The 23695-nt window shown below is 40.7% G+C and overlaps 1 protein-coding gene across 1 annotated transcript in view; it reads left to right on the top strand.

The window, feature by feature from the left end:
* LOC133640897 (neuronal PAS domain-containing protein 3) overlaps nt 1-22433 on the top strand; it is a 149524-nt gene extending 127091 nt beyond the window's left edge. Inside the window, exons 10-15 of the mRNA XM_062034581.1 lie at nt 241-359; nt 435-628; nt 12601-12707; nt 19595-19742; nt 19824-19939; nt 20013-22433. Coding sequence (XP_061890565.1) covers nt 241-359; nt 435-628; nt 12601-12707; nt 19595-19742; nt 19824-19939; nt 20013-21448 — 2120 coding nt within the window. The 3' untranslated portion in view covers nt 21449-22433. The remainder of the gene's footprint in view (nt 1-240; nt 360-434; nt 629-12600; nt 12708-19594; nt 19743-19823; nt 19940-20012) is intronic.
* Nucleotides 22434-23695: the final 1262 nt, after the last annotated feature.

Below are 23695 nucleotides of genomic sequence, written 5' to 3'. Positions count from 1 at the left end.
GATGATGATGATGATGGTCACGTTACCTTCCTCCTATCAGACCTTCACTTCCTTTCTTCCTTCACTTCCTCACTTTGTCCTTCGCCAGCATCCCTTCCTCACATTAAAAAGTTTCCCTCTTTTATTTTGAAGGGGCATCCCCCAGGGCTAACATTGTGACACACGTCAGAGTACATCATGACTGGCAGGGCTTTTATTTTGGAGTGTGAATGTGTTTCTACTTCCTGTTGTGCTCCCCAGCGGAGTCGAGCAGCCCCAGCGTGCTGTCCCCTGACAAGTGTCTGGAGCGCTCCTTCTTCATCCGCATGAAGTCCACGCTCACCAAGCGAGGCGTGCACATCAAGTCTTCGGGATACAAGGTGACGACGCCGCCGCCGCTTTTCTGTCCCCCGCCGCCGCCGCCTTCCCCGCTGACGGCTGTGCTCGCCGCCCAGGTGATCCACGTGACGGGGCGTCTGCGCATCCGCATGGCGTTGACGCACAGCCGGGCGGTGCCCGTGCAGATCATGGGCATGGTGGTGGTGGCGCACGCTCTGCCCCCGCCCACCCTCAACGAGGTGCGCATCGACTGCCAGATGTTCGTCACCCGCGTCAACATGGACCTCAAGATCGTCTACTGCGAGAACAGGTGGGTGCGGGCGCCGTCCTTCGTGAGCTTGCACTTTAGCCACGCGGCGTTAGCATTCAGCGCACACGTCACACACTTTTATTCATGAGCCCATCGGGGGTCTCTGATGGATCTATCTCCTCGCCGCCGTCCGGATAAGACCCATCTCGCTCAGGACCGCCATGGTTCCTATCAGGCTCGCCGAGCACAATGGCGTGCGGAGCTTCGTGCTTTCTGACAAAAGGTACAGACGATTGCGTCGCGGCGAGGAAACGGGATTGTATCGCGGATTCTGCGTCCCAATACTTTTGCTCTGCCATGCCAGCTGGTAGCAAACATGGCCGCCAATTGGACCTCTGACTAAGTAGTAGTCGTGTGTAACGTAGCAGCGGTAGTCGTGTGTAACTTTGTAGTGCAGGAGCTCATTATGCCGTAGCTTAGTAGTTGTAGCGCGTAACGTTTAGTCGTAACATGTGACCGCTAGTGTGTAACATAGTAGTGCGTAACGTTTAGTCGCAACATGTGACCGCTAGTGTGTAACCTAGTAGTGTGTAACGTTTAGTCGTAACATGTGACCGCTAGTGTGTAACCTAGTAGTGCGTAACGTTTAGTCGTAACATGTGACCGCTAGTGTGTAACCTAGTAGTGCGTAACGTTTAGTCGCAACATGTGACCGCTAGTGTGTAACCTAGTAGTGCGTAACGTTTAGTCGCAACATGTGACCGCTAGTGTGTAACCTAGTAGTGCGTAACGTTTAGTCGTAACATGTGACCGCTAGTGTGTAACCTAGTAGTGCGTAACGTTTAGTCGCAACATGTGACCGCTAGTGTGTAACCTAGTAGTGTGTAACCTAGTAGTGCGTAACGTTTAGTCGCAACATGTGACCGCTAGTGTGTAACCTAGTAGTGCGTAACGTTTAGTCGTAACATGTGACCGCTAGTGTGTAACCTAGTAGTGCGTAACGTTTAGTCGTAACATGTGACCGCTAGTGTGTAACCTAGTAGTGCGTAACGTTTAGTCGCAACATGTGACCGCTAGTGTGTAACCTAGTAGTGCGTAACGTTTAGTCGCAACATGTGACCGCTAGTGTGTAACCTAGTAGTGCGTAACGTTTAGTCGTAACATGTGACCGCTAGTGTGTAACCTAGTAGTGCGTAACGTTTAGTCGCAACATGTGACCGCTAGTGTGTAACCTAGTAGTGTGTAACCTAGTAGTGCGTAACGTTTAGTCGCAACATGTGACCGCTAGTGTGTAACCTAGTAGTGCGTAACGTTTAGTCGTAACATGTGACCGCTAGTGTGTAACCTAGTAGTGCGTAACGTTTAGTCGTAACATGTGACCGCTAGTGTGTAACCTAGTAGTGCGTAACGTTTAGTCGTAACATGTGACCGCTAGTGTGTAACCTAGTAGTGTGTAACGTTTAGTCGTAACATGTGACCGCTAGTGTGTAACGTAGTAGTTGTAGTGCGTAACGTTTAGTCGTAACATGTGACCGCAAGTGTGTAACATAGTAGTTGCAATGCGTAACGTTTGTCGTAACATGTGACCGCTAGTGTGTAACCTAGTAGCGCGTAACGTTTAGTCGCAACATGTGACCGCTAGTGTGTAACCTAGTAGTTGTAGTGCGTAATGTTTAGTCGTAACATGTGACCGCTAGTGTGTAACCTAGTAGCGCGTAACGTTTAGTCGTAACATGTGACCGCTAGTGTGTAACCTAGTAGTGCGTAACGTTTAGTCGTAACATGTGACCGCTAGTGTGTAACCTAGTAGTGTGTAACGTTTAGTCGTAACATGTGACCGCTAGTGTGTAACATAGTAGTTGTAGTGCGTAACGTTTAGTCGTAACATGTGACCGCAAGTGTGTAACATAGTAGTTGCAATGCGTAACGTTTGTCGTAACATGTGACCGCTAGTGTGTAACCTAGTAGCGCGTAACGTTTAGTCGCAACATGTGACCGCTAGTGTGTAACCTAGTAGTTGTAGTGCGTAATGTTTAGTCGTAACATGTGACCGCTAGTGTGTAACCTAGTAGCGCGTAACATTTAGTCGTAACATGTGACCGCTAGTGTGTAACCTAGTAGTGCGTAACGTTTAGTCGTAACATGTGACCGCTAGTGTGTAACATAGTAGTTGTAGCATGTAACGTTTAGTCGTAACATGTGACCGCTAGTGTGTAACCTAGTAGTGCGTAACGTTTAGTCGCAACATGTGACCGCTAGTGTGTAACCTAGTAGTGCGTAACGTTTAGTCGTAACATGTGACCGCTAGTGTGTAACCTAGTAGTGCGTAACGTTTAGTCGTAACATGTGACCGCTAGTGTGTAACCTAGTAGTGCGTAACGTTTAGTCGTAACATGTGACCGCTAGTGTGTAACATAGTAGCGCGTAACATTTAGTCGTAACATGTGACCGCTAGTGTGTAACATAGTAGCGCGTAACATTTAGTCGTAACATGTGACCACTAGTGTGTAACCTAGTAGTGCGTAACGTTTAGTCGTAACATGTGACCGCTAGTGTGTAACGTAGTAGTTGTAGTGCGTAACGTTTAGTCGTAACATGTGACCGCAAGTGTGTAACATAGTAGTTGCAATGCGTAACGTTTGTCGTAACATGTGACCGCTAGTGTGTAACCTAGTAGCGCGTAACGTTTAGTCGCAACATGTGACCGCTAGTGTGTAACCTAGTAGTTGTAGTGCGTAATGTTTAGTCGTAACATGTGACCGCTAGTGTGTAACATAGTAGTTGTAGTGCGTAATGTTTAGTCGTAACATGTGACCGCTAGTGTGTAACATAGTAGTTGTAGTGCGTAACGTTTAGTCGTAACATGTGACCGCTAGTGTGTAACATAGTAGTTGTAGTGCGTAACGTTTAGTCGTAACATGTGACCGCTAGTGTGTAACCTAGTAGTGCGTAACGTTTAGTCGTAACATGTGACCGCTAGTGTGTAACCTAGTAGTGCGTAACGTTTAGTCGTAACATGTGACCGCTAGTGTGTAACCTAGTAGTGCGTAACGTTTAGTCGCAACATGTGACCGCTAGTGTGTAACCTAGTAGTGCGTAACGTTTAGTCGTAACATGTGACCGCTAGTGTGTAACCTAGTAGTGCGTAACGTTTAGTCGCAACATGTGACCGCTAGTGTGTAACCTAGTAGTGCGTAACGTTTAGTCGTAACATGTGACCGCTAGTGTGTAACCTAGTAGTGCGTAACGTTTAGTCGTAGCATGTGACCGCTAGTGTGTAACCTAGTAGTGCGTAACGTTTAGTCGTAACATGTGACCGCTAGTGTGTAACCTAGTAGTGTGTAACGTTTAGTCGTAACATGTGACCGCTAGTGTGTAACGTAGTAGTTGTAGTGCGTAACGTTTAGTCGTAACATGTGACCGCAAGTGTGTAACATAGTAGTTGCAATGCGTAATGTTTAGTCGTAACATGTGACCGCTAGTGTGTAACCTAGTAGCGCGTAACGTTTAGTCGCAACATGTGACCGCTAGTGTGTAACCTAGTAGTTGTAGTGCGTAATGTTTAGTCGTAACATGTGACCGCTAGTGTGTAACATAGTAGTTGTAGTGCGTAATGTTTAGTCGTAACATGTGACCGCTAGTGTGTAACATAGTAGTTGTAGTGCGTAACGTTTAGTCGTAACATGTGACCGCTAGTGTGTAACCTAGTAGTGCGTAACGTTTAGTCGTAACATGTGACCGCTAGTGTGTAACCTAGTAGTGCGTAACGTTTAGTCGCAACATGTGACCGCTAGTGTGTAACATAGTAGTGCGTAACGTTTAGTCGTAACATGTGACCGCTAGTGTGTAACCTAGTAGTGCGTAACGTTTAGTCGCAACATGTGACCGCTAGTGTGTAACCTAGTAGTGCGTAACGTTTAGTCATAACATGTGACCGCTAGTGTGTAACCTAGTAGTGCGTAACGTTTAGTCGTAACATGTGACCGCTAGTGTGTAACCTAGTAGTGCGTAACGTTTAGTCGTAACATGTGACCGCTAGTGTGTAACCTAGTAGTGTGTAACGTTTAGTCGTAACATGTGACCGCTAGTGTGTAACGTAGTAGTTGTAGTGCGTAACGTTTAGTCGTAACATGTGACCGCAAGTGTGTAACATAGTAGTTGCAATGCGTAATGTTTAGTCGTAACATGTGACCGCTAGTGTGTAACCTAGTAGCGCGTAACGTTTAGTCGCAACATGTGACCGCTAGTGTGTAACCTAGTAGTTGTAGTGCGTAATGTTTAGTCGTAACATGTGACCGCTAGTGTGTAACATAGTAGTTGTAGTGCGTAATGTTTAGTCGTAACATGTGACCGCTAGTGTGTAACATAGTAGTTGTAGTGCGTAACGTTTAGTCGTAACATGTGACCGCAAGTGTGTAACATAGTAGTTGTAATGCGTAACGTTTAGTCGTAACATGTGACCGCTAGTGTGTAACATAGTAGTTGTAGTGCGTAACGTTTAGTCGTAACATGTGACCGCTAGTGTGTAACATAGTAGTTGTAGTGCGTAACGTTTAGTCGTAACATGTGACCGCAAGTGTGTAACATAGTAGTTGTAATGCGTAACGTTTAGTCGTAACATGTGACCGCTAGTGTGTAACCTAGTAGTTGTAGTGCGTAACGTTTAGTCGTAACATGTGACCGCTAGTGTGTAACCTAGTAGTTGTAGTGCGTAACGTTTAGTCGTAACATGTGACCGCTAGTGTGTAACATAGTAGTTGTAGTGCGTAACGTTTAGTCGTAACATGTGACAGCTAGTGTGTAACATAGTAGTTGTAGTGCGTAATGTTTAGTCGTAACATGTGACCGCTAGTGTGTAACATAGTAGTTGTAGTGCGTAACGTTTAGTCGTAACATGTGACCGCAAGTGTGTAACATAGTAGTTGTAATGCGTAACGTTTAGTCGTAACATGTGACCGCTAGTGTGTAACCTAGTAGTTGTAGTGCGTAACGTTTAGTCGTAACATGTGACCGCTAGTGTGTAACCTAGTAGTTGTAGTGCGTAACGTTTAGTCGTAACATGTGACCGCTAGTGTGTAACATAGTAGTTGTAGTGCGTAACGTTTAGTCGTAACATGTGACAGCTAGTGTGTAACATAGTAGTTGTAGTGCGTAATGTTTAGTCGTAACATGTGACCGCTAGTGTGTAACCTAGCAGCGCGTAACGTTTAGTCGTAACATGTGACCGCTAGTGTGTAACATAGTAGTTGTAGTGCGTAACGTTTAGTCGTAACATGTGACCGCTAGTGTGTAACCTAGCAGCGCGTAACGTTTAGTCGTGTGTAAGGTAGTAGTATTAGTAGTATGTAACGTAGTAGTGTTGTTGTGTTTCAGGATCAGTGACTACATTAGTAGTATTAGTAGTGTTTAGTAAGTAGTATGTAACGTAGTAGTGTTGTTGTGTTTCAGGATCAGTGACTACATTAGTAGTATTAGTAGTATGTAACGTAGTAGTGTTGTTGTGTTTCAGGATCAGTGACTACATTAGTAGTATTAGTAGTGTGTAGTAAGTAGTATGTAACGTAGTAGTGTTGTTGTGTTTCAGGATCAGTGACTACATTAGTAGTATTAGTAGTGTGTAGTAAGTAGTATGTAACGTAGTAGTATTGTTGTGTTTCAGGATCAGTGACTACATTAGTAGTATTAGTAGTGTGTAGTAAGTAGTATGTAACGTAGTAGTATTGTTGTGTTTCAGGATCAGTGACTACATTAGTAGTATTAGTAGTGTGTAGTAAGTAGTATGTAACGTAGTAGTGTTGTTGTGTTTCAGGATCAGTGACTACATTAGTAGTATTAGTAGTGTGTAGTAAGTAGTATGTAACGTAGTAGTGTTGTTGTGTTTCAGGATCAGTGACTACATTAGTAGTATTAGTAGTGTGTAGTAAGTAGTATGTAACGTAGTAGTGTTGTTGTGTTTCAGGATCAGTGACTACATTAGTAGTATTAGTAGTGTGTAGTAAGTAGTATGTAACGTAGTAGTGTTGTTGTGTTTCAGGATCAGTGACTACATTAGTAGTATTAGTAGTGTGTAGTAAGTAGTATGTAACGTAGTAGTGTTGTTGTGTTTCAGGATCAGTGACTACATTAGTAGTATTAGTAGTGTGTAGTAAGTAGTATGTAACGTAGTAGTGTTGTTGTGTTTCAGGATCAGTGACTACATTAGTAGTATTAGTAGTGTGTAGTAAGTAGTATGTAACGTAGTAGTGTTGTTGTGTTTCAGGATCAGTGACTACATTAGTAGTATTAGTAGTGTGTAGTAAGTAGTATGTAACGTAGTAGTGTTGTTGTGTTTCAGGATCAGTGACTACATTAGTAGTATTAGTAGTGTGTAGTAAGTAGTATGTAACGTAGTAGTGTTGTTGTGTTTCAGGATCAGTGACTACATTAGTAGTATTAGTAGTGTGTAGTAAGTAGTATGTAACGTAGTAGTGTTGTTGTGTTTCAGGATCAGTGACTACATTAGTAGTATTAGTAGTGTGTAGTAAGTAGTATGTAACGTAGTAGTGTTGTTGTGTTTCAGGATCAGTGACTACATTAGTAGTATTAGTAGTGTGTAGTAAGTAGTATGTAACGTAGTAATATTGTTGTGTTTCAGGATCAGTGACTACATTAGTAGTATTAGTAGTGTGTAGTAAGTAGTATGTAACGTAGTAGTGTTGTTGTGTTTCAGGATCAGTGACTACATTAGTAGTATTAGTAGTATGTAACGTAGTAGTGTTGTTGTGTTTCAGGATCAGTGACTACATTAGTAGTATTAGTAGTGTGTAGTAAGTAGTATGTAACGTAGTAGTGTTGTTGTGTTTCAGGATCAGTGACTACATTAGTAGTATTAGTAGTGTGTAGTAAGTAGTATGTAACGTAGTAGTGTTGTTGTGTTTCAGGATCAGTGACTACATTAGTAGTATTAGTAGTGTGTAGTAAGTAGTATGTAACGTAGTAGTGTTGTTGTGTTTCAGGATCAGTGACTACATTAGTAGTATTAGTAGTGTGTAGTAAGTAGTATGTAACGTAGTAGTGTTGTTGTGTTTCAGGATCAGTGACTACATTAGTAGTATTAGTAGTGTGTAGTAAGTAGTATGTAACGTAGTAGTGTTGTTGTGTTTCAGGATCAGTGACTACATTAGTAGTATTAGTAGTATGTAACGTAGTAGTGTTGTTGTGTTTCAGGATCAGTGACTACATTAGTAGTATTAGTAGTGTGTAGTAAGTAGTATGTAACGTAGTAGTGTTGTTGTGTTTCAGGATCAGTGACTACATTAGTAGTATTAGTAGTGTGTAGTAAGTAGTATGTAACGTAGTAGTGTTGTTGTGTTTCAGGATCAGTGACTACATTAGTAGTATTAGTAGTGTGTAGTAAGTAGTATGTAACGTAGTAGTGTTGTTGTGTTTCAGGATCAGTGACTACATTAGTAGTATTAGTAGTGTGTAGTAAGTAGTATGTAACGTAGTAGTGTTGTTGTGTTTCAGGATCAGTGACTACATTAGTAGTATTAGTAGTGTGTAGTAAGTAGTATGTAACGTAGTAGTGTTGTTGTGTTTCAGGATCAGTGACTACATTAGTAGTATTAGTAGTGTGTAGTAAGTAGTATGTAACGTAGTAGTGTTGTTGTGTTTCAGGATCAGTGACTACATTAGTAGTATTAGTAGTGTGTAGTAAGTAGTATGTAACGTAGTAATATTGTTGTGTTTCAGGATCAGTGACTACATTAGTAGTATTAGTAGTGTGTAGTAAGTAGTATGTAACGTAGTAGTGTTGTTGTGTTTCAGGATCAGTGACTACATTAGTAGTATTAGTAGTATGTAACGTAGTAGTGTTGTTGTGTTTCAGGATCAGTGACTACATTAGTAGTATTAGTAGTGTGTAGTAAGTAGTATGTAACGTAGTAGTGTTGTTGTGTTTCAGGATCAGTGACTACATTAGTAGTATTAGTAGTGTGTAGTAAGTAGTATGTAACGTAGTAGTGTTGTTGTGTTTCAGGATCAGTGACTACATTAGTAGTATTAGTAGTGTGTAGTAAGTAGTATGTAACGTAGTAGTGTTGTTGTGTTTCAGGATCAGTGACTACATTAGTAGTATTAGTAGTGTGTAGTAAGTAGTATGTAACGTAGTAGTGTTGTTGTGTTTCAGGATCAGTGACTACATTAGTAGTATTAGTAGTGTGTAGTAAGTAGTATGTAACGTAGTAGTGTTGTTGTGTTTCAGGATCAGTGACTACATTAGTAGTATTAGTAGTGTGTAGTAAGTAGTATGTAACGTAGTAGTGTTGTTGTGTTTCAGGATCAGTGACTACATTAGTAGTATTAGTAGTGTGTAGTAAGTAGTATGTAACGTAGTAGTGTTGTTGTGTTTCAGGATCAGTGACTACATTAGTAGTATTAGTAGTGTGTAGTAAGTAGTATGTAACGTAGTAATATTGTTGTGTTTCAGGATCAGTGACTACATTAGTAGTATTAGTAGTGTGTAGTAAGTAGTATGTAACGTAGTAGTGTTGTTGTGTTTCAGGATCAGTGACTACATTAGTAGTATTAGTAGTATGTAACGTAGTAGTGTTGTTGTGTTTCAGGATCAGTGACTACATTAGTAGTATTAGTAGTGTGTAGTAAGTAGTATGTAACGTAGTAGTGTTGTTGTGTTTCAGGATCAGTGACTACATTAGTAGTATTAGTAGTGTGTAGTAAGTAGTATGTAACGTAGTAGTGTTGTTGTGTTTCAGGATCAGTGACTACATTAGTAGTATTAGTAGTGTGTAGTAAGTAGTATGTAACGTAGTAGTGTTGTTGTGTTTCAGGATCAGTGACTACATTAGTAGTATTAGTAGTGTGTAGTAAGTAGTATGTAACGTAGTAGTGTTGTTGTGTTTCAGGATCAGTGACTACATTAGTAGTATTAGTAGTGTGTAGTAAGTAGTATGTAACGTAGTAGTGTTGTTGTGTTTCAGGATCAGTGACTACATTAGTAGTATTAGTAGTGTGTAGTAAGTAGCAGAGGTGGGACCAAGTCATTGCTTTGCAAGTCACAAGTAAGTCTCAAGTCTTTGCCCTCAAGTCTCGAGTCAAGTCCCGAGTCAAGACAGGCAAGTCCCGAGTCAAGTCCAAAGTCAAGACTGGAAAGTCTCAAGTCAAGTCCCAAGTCCTGCATTTTGAGTTTCGAGTCCTTTCAAGTCCTTTTAACCACAGACTAATATATTTACACAGATTGTGTATGCTTTTAAAACGCTGTATTTATTTATTATAACAAGTGCATTTGAAATTGCAGGAACAAAAATAGTGCTGACATTGCACTTCATAATAGCACTATTAAACAGTAATTTTTGTTCCTTTACAGAACACATTTAAAAAAACAAGTGCAACTGTACTTATTTGTACAAAAGTGTTAACATTGTATTTCCATGGCATATTGCATTGTAACTAGTTCCACAGCAGTTTCTATTCTGTTCTTACCTTATCTCATACTGTATGTGTGTTGATGTGTGCGTACACATGAAAAACATTAATACATGAACATAACAATGAACAGAGTTGTACTTTTTAGATGTCAGGGCCCTATGCAATATGTACACATGTTCTTAATATAGTATACATTTTAACTGACCTTTATTTGACTATGTTTGTTTTTTTGTAGGTGGCTAAAATACATGGTGCTGCTGACCGCCGTCTAACGTTACGTTACTGTGTGTGATACATTGACTAACATAACGTTAAGTCTAGGTACCTCATGCAACCCTGTTAAAAAAAAATCGCATGACAAAAAGTATGAATAAGGTAGCGAACTGCAGTAGACGCAACAGATTGCCGTGTTTGCAATGACGTTATAACTATAGACATCTTATAAGTAGACGCATCATTGGCAATTTGGCCGCCATCTTGAAGTGGTGATGAGGAGTCGGCGAGCAGCCTAAACTGACAGTTGACAGGTAGAAAACAAAGATGCCGGGCTGGTGTTCAGCGTTTTCCTACTCAAATGAGCGGACTGTTGAAAATAGGAATCGGGGGATTACTTTTCACAAGTAAGATTTAACATTAACGTACTATTGGTTGTATTTTGTGAAAATAATATTACCACAGAGTTGAGAAGGAGCAAAGATCTTCAATATTTGTATGTGAAAATCACAAATAAATCTTCTGGGGGAGGATGACGCCCCTACAGGGGTTTGGTTTACAAACTTTCAGCCCCACCTAAAACAAAATTCACCATCCGCCACTGATTATGATGCATTCTCATTTTTGGCAAAGTATAAGACAATACTTTCTTAACAGTATAATTGTAACCAGGAATAAGTCTTCAAGTAACAATATTCAAATACTAACATTGTTGGGTAAGACAGAATTTGGTTTTATTCTGAATCCAGTGAAACAGATCGGTGGTTTTAGCTGATATAAAGACTGTAAGGTGTTTATATATGTTTAAGTATTTGGCAGGCGCTTTTATCCAAAGCGACATACATCAAAAATACATATATAACAATCAGTGTAAACATTATCATTTAAGGGAAGAATGTAATACAAAATATCAATACAAAGTGTCAAGACAGAATAAACTCTCTGCTGCTGCAGCAACAGAGATACAGTCTATAAGATATATAGATATCTAATGTATTCATACATTGTTTATGTAGGATATACGCATGTATATATAACCTAATCATATTGTTTCTTCAATTTAAAAATAGCTGACCATTTTTTCCCCCCTTCTCTGGGATTATATTCCCAGTTTTGATCTCGGACGTCTGGTCACTTATAGCGTATAAGAATATTATATTACTGTTAAGCAAACTATGAATAATAAAACATGTGTCCGTTATCATAGCTACACGTATGACAAAAAAGCACGTGGAAATCAGTGGTATTCAGTGAGGTAAGATGAATTAAATGCGCTGACAGTTCATTGCTCCTGCCAAATGAATTGCACTGAGTGGAGTGGATCACCACTCCAAGATGGCGGCCCCGCGTCTCGTCTGCGCCAGTAGGCAGTAGCGCTCCATGCTGAGTCTACTTATAAGATGTCTATGATTATAACGTTAGCAGTGAGTTTACAGCCTCACTCATTTAACTACACAGCAAATAAAAGTTAAGTTACTTAGCCAATAAACGTTAGCTTACATTCAAAACTTACCCTTCTTTGTGCAACTTCAAATGTCGAACGAAGTTGGAAGTTGTTGCGTCTCCGTCTGTAATATTCAAACTGCGTGATTTGCATACGGCAATTCGTTTTTTGTTGACCAAGTCGTAGTTTTTATACCCGAACGAAACCAACTTTGGCATAATTTTTTCTCACTAGCGCGTTGTTTGACAACTCGTCTCATTGGTTCTCCTGCAATTTGATTGGATGAATGCTGTGTGATGAAAACAACGTAGATCTAATTTGATTGGCTGTTGTACTGACAGCACACACGCTGACACGCAGCACACACGCTGATAGACACAGACGAAGGAAATGAAAAATACGGAGCGCTCCCAAATAACTTTTTAAGCTTTGGGTTTTGGGGAAAGTAGCAAGTCATGTCAAGTCAAAAGGCTCAAGTCCAAGTGAAGTCACAAGTCATTGATGTTAAAGTCTAAGTCGAGTTGCAAGTCTCTTTACATTTTGTCAAGTCGAGTCTAAAGTCATCAAATTCATGACTCGAGTCTGACTCGAGTCCAAGTCATGTGACTCGAGTCCACACCTATGGTAAGTAGTATGTAACGTAGTAGTGTTGTTGTGTTTCAGGATCAGTGACTACATTAGTAGTATTAGTAGTGTGTAGTAAGTAGTATGTAACGTAGTAGTGTTGTTGTGTTTCAGGATCAGTGACTACATTAGTAGTATTAGTAGTGTGTAGTAAGTAGTATGTAACGTAGTAGTGTTGTTGTGTTTCAGGATCAGTGACTACATTAGTAGTATTAGTAGTGTGTAGTAAGTAGTATGTAACGTAGTAGTGTTGTTGTGTTTCAGGATCAGTGACTACATTAGTAGTATTAGTAGTATGTAACGTAGTAGTGTTGTTGTGTTTCAGGATCAGTGACTACATGGATCTGACATCCGTGGACGTTGTAGGCAAACGTTGTTATCAGTTGGTTCATGCTGAAGATGTGGAAGGCATCAGACTTTGTCATGTCGACTGTAAGTATTATATCTCTATTACTCTCATTTCATATCATATCATATCTCATATATCATATCGTATCTCATACATCATATCTCATATATCATATTATTAAATATCATATCATATCTCATATATCATATATCATATCATATCTCATTTCACATCATATCTCATACCATATCTCATAGCATATCTCATCTCATATCATATCTCATTTCACATCATATCTCATATCATATCTCATTTATCATATCATATCGTATCTCATACATCATATCTCATATATCATATAATTAAATGTCATATCATATCTCATATATCATATCATATCTCATTTCACATCATATCTCATAGCATATCTCATCTCATATCATATCTCATTTCACATCATATCTCATACATCATATCATATCTCATTTATCATATCATATCTCATAATTTCATATCATATCTCATATCTCATATATCGTATATCATACCATATCTCATTTCATATCATATCTCATATATCATATCATATTTCATTTCACATCATATCTCATTTCACATCATATCTCATATCATATCTCATTTATCATATCATATCTAATTTATCATATCATATCTCATAATTTCATATCATATCTCATATCATATCTTATTTATCATATCATATCTCATTTATCATATCATATCTCATAATTTCATATCATATCTCATATATCGTATATCATACCATATCTCATTTCATATCATATCTCATATCTCATATATCGTATATCATACCATATCTCATTTCATATCATATCTCATATATCATATATCATACCATATCTCATTTCATATCATATCTCATATATCATATCATATTTCATTTCACATCATATCTCATATCATAAACCTCAGTTTTAATATCTCAATGTATATGTTATTTTAGATTATATCTTATTTTTTTATCATAACACCTCACGTCATACTACATCTTAGATCATGTCATACCGTCTCATATCATACCATCATTTTATATCATCTCATTTCACATCATAACATCTCATGTAATATCATATTACCCTCTCATATCAAATCCTATCTCATGTCATACTTATTGTCATATCATAACATCTAATCGTATATCATATCTGATATCTCATTTCATATCATACCTCATTTGTGTTATCTCATTTCATATCTAATTGTTATCATAACTCATTTCACATATCTCATGTTATATCGTGTCTCATTTTATACTATGTCTCATTTGATCTCATGTCTCATTTTATATCATACCTCATTCAATATCATATCTCGTTTTATATCATGCCATCTCATTTCATTGTATACCTTGAATCGTGTCACGCCATCTCATATCATATCTCATATCATACCGTATAATATTTCATACCATCTTATTTCATATCATATATCTCATTTTGTATCATATCTGATTTTGGATCACATCTCATTTCATACCATACCTCATTTTTAATAATATCTCAATTCATATCTCATTTAATATCATATCTCATATCATACCATCTCATTTCCTCTCATATCATACATCTAATTTCATATCATTTCATACCATACCTCACTCGATATCATATCTCATGATATCCCATTTCATATCTCATTTTAGATCATGTCTCATTCCATTTCATACCTCATTTCATATATCTCATATAATACCTAATATCGTATCATTCCATTTAGTTAAATATCATATCTGTTTTAGATCATATCTAATTTCATATCAGACCTAATTTCATATCATAGCTCATATGATAGCTCATTTCATATCTCATTTTGCATCATACCATCTCATTTCATATCATATCTCATTTAAGATCATATCTTTTTACATATCATATATCATGCCATGTCATACCTCAGTTCATATCATATCATGCCATCTCATTTCATATCATATCTGATTTAGATCATATCATCATTTTCAAATCATATCTCATTTCATCATACCTCTTTTCATACCATATGTCATTTTAGATCATATATCTCATTCCATTTCATACCTCATTTCATACATCCCATATCATACCTCATATCATATCATACAATTTCATGTAATATCATATCTAATTTAGATCATATATCTTTTCATATCATGCGTAATTTCATGTCATATCTCATTCCATACCATACCTCATTTCATATCATATCATATGCCTCATATCATACCATCTCATTTCATATCATATCTGATTTAGATCATATCATTATTTCAAATCATATCTCATTTCATCATACCTCTTTTCATACCATATCTCATTTTAGATCATATCTAATTCCATTTCATACCTCATATCGTATCATACAATTTAATTTAATATCATATCTGTTTGGATCATATCTCATTTCGTATCATACGTAATTTCATTTCATATATCATTCCATATCATACCTCATTTCATATTGTATCATGCCTCATATCACACCATCTCATTTCATATCATATCTGATTTAGATCATATCTTATTTCAAATCATATCTCATTCCATTTCATACCTCTTTTCATACATCCCATATCATACCTCATATTATATCATACCATTTAATTTTATATCATATCTGTTTTATATCATACAGTATCTCATTTCATATCATATGTAATTTCATATTATATTTCATTCCATATCATACCTCATTTCATATCATATCATATGCCTCATATCATACCATCTCATTTCATATCATATCTGATTTAGATCCTATCATTATTTCAAATCATATCTCATTTCATCATACCTCTTTTCATACCATATCTCATTTTAGATCATATCTCATTCCATTTCATACCTCATATCGTATCATACAATTTAATTTAATATCATATCTGTTTAGATCATATCTCATTTTGTATCATACGTAATTTCATTTCATATATCATTCCATATCATACCTCATTTCATATTATATCATGCCTCATATCACACCATCTCATTTCATATCATATCTGATTTAGATCATATCTTATTTAAAATCATATCTCATTTCATATCATACCTCATTCCATACCATATCTCATTTTAGATCATATCTCATTTTAGATAATATCTCATTCCATATCATACCTCATTTCATATTATATCATGCCTCATATCACACCATCTCATTTCATATCATATCTGATTTAGATCATATCTTATTTAAAATCATATCTCATTTCATCATACCTCATTTCATATCATATCTCATTTTCGATCATATCTAAAGTTAGATCATATCTCATTCCCTTTCATGCCTCATTTCTTATCATGAGGTATAATACAGATATCTGTTTTAGATCATATCTCATTTCATATCATACGTAATTTCATATAATATCTCATTCCATATCATACCTCATTTCATAGCATATCGTATGGTTTGTATCATACAATCTCATATCATATCTGATTTAGATCATATCTTATTTCAAATCATATCTCATTTCACATCGTACCTCATTTCATACCATATCTCATTTTAGATCATATCTCATTCCATTTCATACCTCATTTCATATATCCCATATCATACCTCATATCATGCAATTTCATTTAATATGATATCTGTTTTAGATCATATCTCATTCCATATCATACCTCATTTCATAGCATATCGTATGGTTTGTATCATACAATCTCATATCATATCTAATTTAGATCATATCTTATTTCAAATCATATCTCATTTCATATCGTACCTCATTTCATACCGTATCTCATTTTAGATCATATCTCATTTTAGATCATATCTAATTTTAGATCATATCTCATTCCATTTCATACCTCATTTCATATATCCCATATCATACCTCATATCATACCATTTCATTTCATATCATATCTGATTTATATCATATCTTATTTCAAATCATATCTCATTCCATATCATACCTCATTTCATGCCTCATGTCATCTCATTTCATATCATATCTGATTTAGATCATATCTCATTTCATATAATCCCTAACTTTTAATGACATCTCAATTCATATCTCATTTTATATCATGTCTCATTGGATCTCATGTCTTATTTCATAGCATACCTCATTCCATAGCATATCTCATTGTACATCATACCTCATGATATCTCATTTCATATCTTATCTCATTTTAGATCGTATCTCATTTTAAATCATATATCATTCCATTTCATACCTCCTTTCTTGTATCTCATGTCATACCTCATATCATAGCATACCATTTCGTTTAATATCATATCTATTTTAGATCATATATCATTTCATATGATATCTCATATGATATCTCATTTCATATGATATCTCATTTTACATCATACCATCTCATGTCATATCATATCATATGTCACCTTTGACCCTTGTCACCTGGACAACACTCGTTTGGCCTTTTCACAATAAAAGCATTGAAGAATGGTCGGGTAGAATGAGAGAGAGGGGGGGGGGGGAGAGAGAGAGAGGGGGGGGAGAGAGAGAGAGAGAGAGGAGGGGAGAGAGAGAGAGAGAGAAGCCTGCAGGCATTTAGACCGGACACACACACACACACGCACGCACGCACGCACACACACACACACACACGCACGCACGCACACACACACACACACACACACACACACACACGCACACACACACACACACGCACACACACACACACACACACGCACACACGCACACACGCACACACACGCACACACGCACACACACACACACACACACACACACGCACACACGCACACGCACGTCGCAGAGCTCCCTGACCATGACTTCCTGCCGAGTGGCAGACAGGTGTGTAGGAGGCGGGACAGGAAGTGATGAGCCTGAGAAGAGTACAGGGGTCAAAGGTGGGAGAGTGGCAGACAGGTGGGACAGGAAGTGGGACAGGAAGTGGTCAACATGGCACTAAAGAGAGGACGGCGAGGCTTTGATGTGATGATGCCTCAGGCATCTTCTCTCTCTCTCTCTCTCCCTCTCTCTCTCCCTCTCTCTCTCTCTCCTCTCTCTCTCTCTCTCTCTCTCTCTCTCTCCCTCTCTCTCTCTCTCTCTCTCTCTCTCTCTCTCTCTCTCTCTCTCTCTCTCTCTCTCTCTCTCTCGACGGCCTTCATTAGTCACCATCATGCCTGCAGCCTGCTGATGGACAACACACACACACACACACACAAATACACACACACGCACACAAACACACACACGCACACACACACACACAAACACACACACACACAAATACACACACACGCACACAAACACACACACACACGCACAAACACACGCACACAAAAACACACACACACACAAATACACACACACGCACACACACACACGCACACACACGCACACACACACACACACACACAAACACACACACACCCACCCACAAACACACACACACACACACACAAATACACACACACGCACACAAACACACACCCACACACACACACACACACACACAAACAAACTTACCCACACACACAAACAATACACACCCGCACCCACACATGCACACAAATACTCACCCGCACTCACACAAACACACGCACACACTCACACACACAAACACACACACACCCACACATACACACAAACACACACACAAACACACACACACAAAAACACACACGCACACCCACACACAAACACACACACATACACACAAACACACACACACACAAACACAAACATACACACACAGACACACACACACTCACAAACACCCTTACCCACACACACAAACACACATGAACACACACCCGCACCCACACAAACACACCCGCACCCACACGTGCACACACACACACACACAAACACACACACACCCGCACCCACACACACACACACACACACACACTCACACACACACAAACACCCACCCACCCGCACCCACACACACACACACACACACACACACACACACACACACACACACAAACACACATACACCCGCACCCACAAATTCACACAAACACATCCCTGCACATACACACAAACACACACACAAACACACACACACACCACACACAAACACACACACACCCACACACAAACACACACACACATTCACACACAAACACACACCCACACACAAACACACAGAAACACGCACAAACACACACACACAAACATACACACACAAACACACACAAACACAAACACACATAAACACACACACAAACACACATAAACACACACACAAACACACACATACACAAACACACACAAACAAACACACACAAACACACACAAACACACACACACAAACACACCCACACACAAACACACACGCACACACACACAAACACACACACAGACACACACACACACAGACACACACACACAAACACACACACACACAAACACACACACAGACACACACACACAAACACACACACACACAAACACATGCACACACACACAAACACACACACACACAAACACACACACACACACAAACACACACACACAAACACAAACACATAAACACACACAAACACACACACACACAAACACTCAGAAAAACACAAACACACACACACACAAACATCACCCGCGAGTGAAGTGGTTTTCGGCGTAGAAACAAAACAAGGTTATGTCATTGAAGCTTATTTCCCGCCCTCGCCGTCTCTACTGAGCGCGTGCGAGCGTTCAACAATTCTATTACCTTCTAATAGCGTTTAATTAGCGGCCGGGCTTTTCTATAAATCAACCTCTTTGTGTCTTCACGGCCCGGCCATTAAACCTTCCCGCTCTCTGATTAATGCCACTACATATTGCCCCGGATAACCATTTAGTGCTTCATTTGGTTACCTTTATTGCCAGCGTGCCTTCAGCCAGCGCAGGGGGGGGGGGGGGCGCAGTCACAGCGCCATCCGGTGGAGGAAGCTATGTCACATGGTGCCTTCTAACCAGGAAGTGGCGCCGACTAACCGTGTGTGTTTGTGTCAGTGATGAACAAGGGTCAGTGTGTGACCAAGTACTACCGTTGGATCCAGAGGAACACCGGCTACATCTGGATCCAGTCCAGCGCCACCATCGCCATCAACGCCAAGAACGCCAACGAGAAGAACGTGGTGTGGGTCAACTACGTGCTGAGGTCACATGACGAGAGATGTTTGTTAGTCGGAGTACTAAGTATGGAGTGTCAAAAGGTGACAGTGGCGTTTGCGTCTTGCAGTAACCACGAAGACAAGGACACGCCGCTCGACATCAGCCAGCTGCCGAACCTTCCGGAGAAGGCCCCGGAGTCCTCTGAGTCTTCCGATTCTGACTGCGAGTACAAGGACAACTCCGGTAAGTCGGCGACAAACAGGAGGTGACTTCCTGATCGTGGTAGCCCCGGTGATCTTACCCTTTGTCTCGCCAGACGACGAGAAGTTGGAGGGGAAGCTCGGCCAATCGGAGCGCAGCGAGGACCCGGAGGCGGAGAGCCGGTGCCGGCAGCGGCACTCCGGCCAATCGCAGTGCTCGCCCGAGCAGGAAGTGAAGCGTCAGGAGGAGAGAGACACGTCCAGCAACCCCGGGAGTCCGGATAGCGACGACAGTCCGGAGCCTTCCGAGGCTGAGGCGGGGGAGCCGGAGGAGCATGCAGGGGGCGGTGCCAAGCTGGCGACTTTGAGTGGCTTGGGCAGGCTTCAAATCAAAGTGGAACATTACGGCGAGGCGGAGGACCCTCGTCGCTCGCAGTCGTCGTCCTCGGAGGAGGAAGAGGAGAATGACCATGAGGTGGAGGAAGACGGCGCCACGAACACCGTCCTCAAGCGCAGGAAACGGAGGAAAGTTCAGAAGTGGGACCGAACGCGGATCAGGAAGTTGCGCCTCTCCTCGGCTACGCCCAGCCCCGTCACCGTGGGTGATGGCACGCCGCTGGTCGACCCCTCCCACCTGCTCTCCGCCGAGACACCGGGCGGCGGCGCCGCGTCCTCGGTGTTGAAGATCAAGACGGAAATGTCAGAGCCCATCAACTTTGACAACGACAGCAGCATCTGGAATTTCCCGCCCAACAGGGAGATCTCCAGGAACGAATCCCCGTACAGCATGACCGCCAAGCCCGCCCCCTCGGGACCACACAAGACCTTCCCCTCGCCACCAGGGGAGGCCCTCCAGGTCCCCGATGCCGTCCTGACGCCTCCGGGCGCCGAAGGCGGGGCAGGGGGAGGAGCGAGGAAGCCTCCTTACAACGGAAGCGCCGCCCCGTCCTCAGTATCCAGCCTGGCTCCGCCCTCTAGCGCGTCCTCAGCCGACCCCCTGTCGCCGCCGCTGTCGGCGTCCCCTCGGGAAAAGCAGCAAGCCACGCCCACATCCTCCTCCTCCTCGTCCTCGCTGCTCTACTCGGGCGACGTGGAGGCTCTGCAGCGTTTGCAGGCCGGGAACGTGGTCCTTCCGCTGGTGCACCGCGTCGCCGCCTCGCTGGCGTCCACCGGCAGCACGCCGCCGCGCGTCTACACCACGGGGACCATCCGCTACGCGCCGGCCGACGTCACGTTGGCCATGGCGCCGGGGAACCTCCTTCCCAACGCCTCCTTCGTGGACAGTCCAAGCTTCGGCCTGGACCCCAAGACCCCCATGGAGATGCTCTACCACCACGTCCACAGGCTCAACATGTCCGCCGCCGCCGCCGCCGCCGGGCCCTTCGCCGGCTCCCCGGGCGCCACGGCGGGCCCCGGCGCCCTGTCGGCGCAGATGCCCGCCTCCGCCAACGTCTTCACCGCGGCCGAAGGACTCTTCTCCACGCTGCCGTTCCCCGTCTACAGCAACGGCATCCACGCTGCGCAGGGCGGCGCCGAGAGGAAGGAGGACTAACGCGAGCGCCGTGAGACCGCCTTACTGTGCTTTCGGACTCCACTGTGAGGGTCGGCGAAATGTTCTGTAGCACTTTCAACTTTTTCTAACCTCGCCGCCGGTTTACGTGACGACTCCCAGGAGGATCTCGGGAAAACGACTCACGCGAATGTGGAACTTCTCCATCGCCACCGTCCCGACGTCCACCTTGGTAGTTTACGCGGCGACACTCGTGGTGCTAACGAGCTAGCGTGGCTAATTGAATGTCAAAAGACTCTCTCGGTCTTCTTCCTGCTTCTTGAGCCGCCACCTTGGGAGGAAGACGATCCGCCCTCTTCCATCGCATCCGCCGGGACCAGAGACCCCGACCGACCGACCGACCGAGGCGGCCGTCCTCGTTGCCAAAAAAAAACAAAAACGAAGGAGAAAAAAAAAAAAGTGTGCACTGTGAATCCGCCTCATTTGTATTTTTTGACGAAACAATCAATTTGGTGTCGCTCATGGCCACTTCCTGTCTGTGTTTTTATGACGTCGTTACCGTCGCTACGTGTCCCGTGTCTTCTCTGTGCTCTGTGTGGGCGGAGGCGGGGCCTGGTGGGCGGGACCTGTGAGACTGGACCTCCAAACTGCGCCGCTGCCGGCCCAGCCGCCGCCGCCGCTCCCCGCCGTCGTCGTGAAGCAGTTGAGGTTTGTCGTGCAGGAAGTACCCGGAAAAAAAAAAAAAGAGAACATTTGTGGAGTCCAACTTTCTTCTTCTTCTTCTTCTTCTTCTTCTTCTTCTTCTTCTTGGGTTTCTGCTTTGCTTTTGTCGTGTTGCTAACTCCCCGCGTGTGCATTGGGTGTATTTCGCTGGTTCCCGCCAAAATAAAAGCCAGCTTTCTAAAGAAACGAAAAGAACAAAAAAACATTTCGCACTATAAATCTATTTTTGTAAAAGTGTGGTTAGCTTCTGTTGGACCCTTTTCAAAATAAAAGACAGGACCTAATTTTCTTCTCAGTCGCAACAAATCACCGCTGGATTCCGATCCTCGGGGGGGGGGGGCGATTCGATTCAAAGTCGATTCAAAGCGATTCTTGCAACATTTTATGTAGAAGAGTTGGGCATCCTGAAGACTGGATTCGATTCCAGATCTCGGGCTGTCGATTCAATTCCGAATTTATTCTCAGCTCGACACGATTCTTGATTTAAACCGATTCCGAATTGATTCCGGTGAATAAGAATCGCGATTCAGATGTGAATCGATTTTTTTGAGGGTTTGAATCTTTGGATATCTAACGATTCGATCCGATTCACGTGGTGACGATTTGATTCCGACTCGATTCTCAATTCAAACCGATTATATATATATATATATATATGTAAATGTTTGTTGTTGTTGTTTATATAAAAAATTTTGTTTTTGTTTTATTTTTGTTTGTTTTTTTCATAGATTTTTGAAATTTATGAAACGATTTCAAAACGATTTAAAATCGTGATCAATATGAAAAATTGTTTTCTTTTTTTTTAAATCGATTTTGGGAAACCATGAATCGATTTAGAATCGGGGTGAAAACAAATCGTGATTCAGATGTGAATCGAATTTTTTTTAGGGTTTGAATCTTCGGATATCTAACGTGTCGATCCGTTTCCGATTCACAGGATGATGATTCGATTCCGATTTGATTCTCGATTCAAACCGATTATTTATATATATATATATATATATATATATATATATATATATATATATATATATATATATATATATATATATATATATATATATATATATATATATATATATATATATATATATATATATATATAAATATATATATATATGTATAAATGTTTATTGTTTTTTTTAAATATTTGTTTTTGTTTGTTTGTTTTATTTTTGTTTGTTTTTTTCATTGATTTTTGTAATTGATTAAACGATTTAAAATCGTGATCAATATGAAAAATTGTTTTCTTGTTTTTTAAATCAAATTTTGAAAATCATGAATCAATTTAAAATCGGGGTGAATAAGAATCGATTTTTTTGAGGCTTTGAATCTTTGGATATCTAACGATTCGATCTGATTCTGATTCACAGGGTGATGAATTGATTCCGACTCGATTCTCGATTCAAACCGAATATATTCATATATATATATATATATATATATATATATATATATATATATATATATATATATATATATATATATATATATATATATATATATATATATATATATATATATATATATATATATAAATGTTTGTTGTTTTTTAAAAATATTTTA

Source organism: Entelurus aequoreus, linkage group LG23 (assembly GCF_033978785.1).
Source record: "Entelurus aequoreus isolate RoL-2023_Sb linkage group LG23, RoL_Eaeq_v1.1, whole genome shotgun sequence".
Taxonomy (NCBI): domain Eukaryota; kingdom Metazoa; phylum Chordata; class Actinopteri; order Syngnathiformes; family Syngnathidae; genus Entelurus; species Entelurus aequoreus.
Note: the sequence above shows the minus strand (reverse complement) of the source record. Positions and strands in the feature narration are given on the sequence as shown.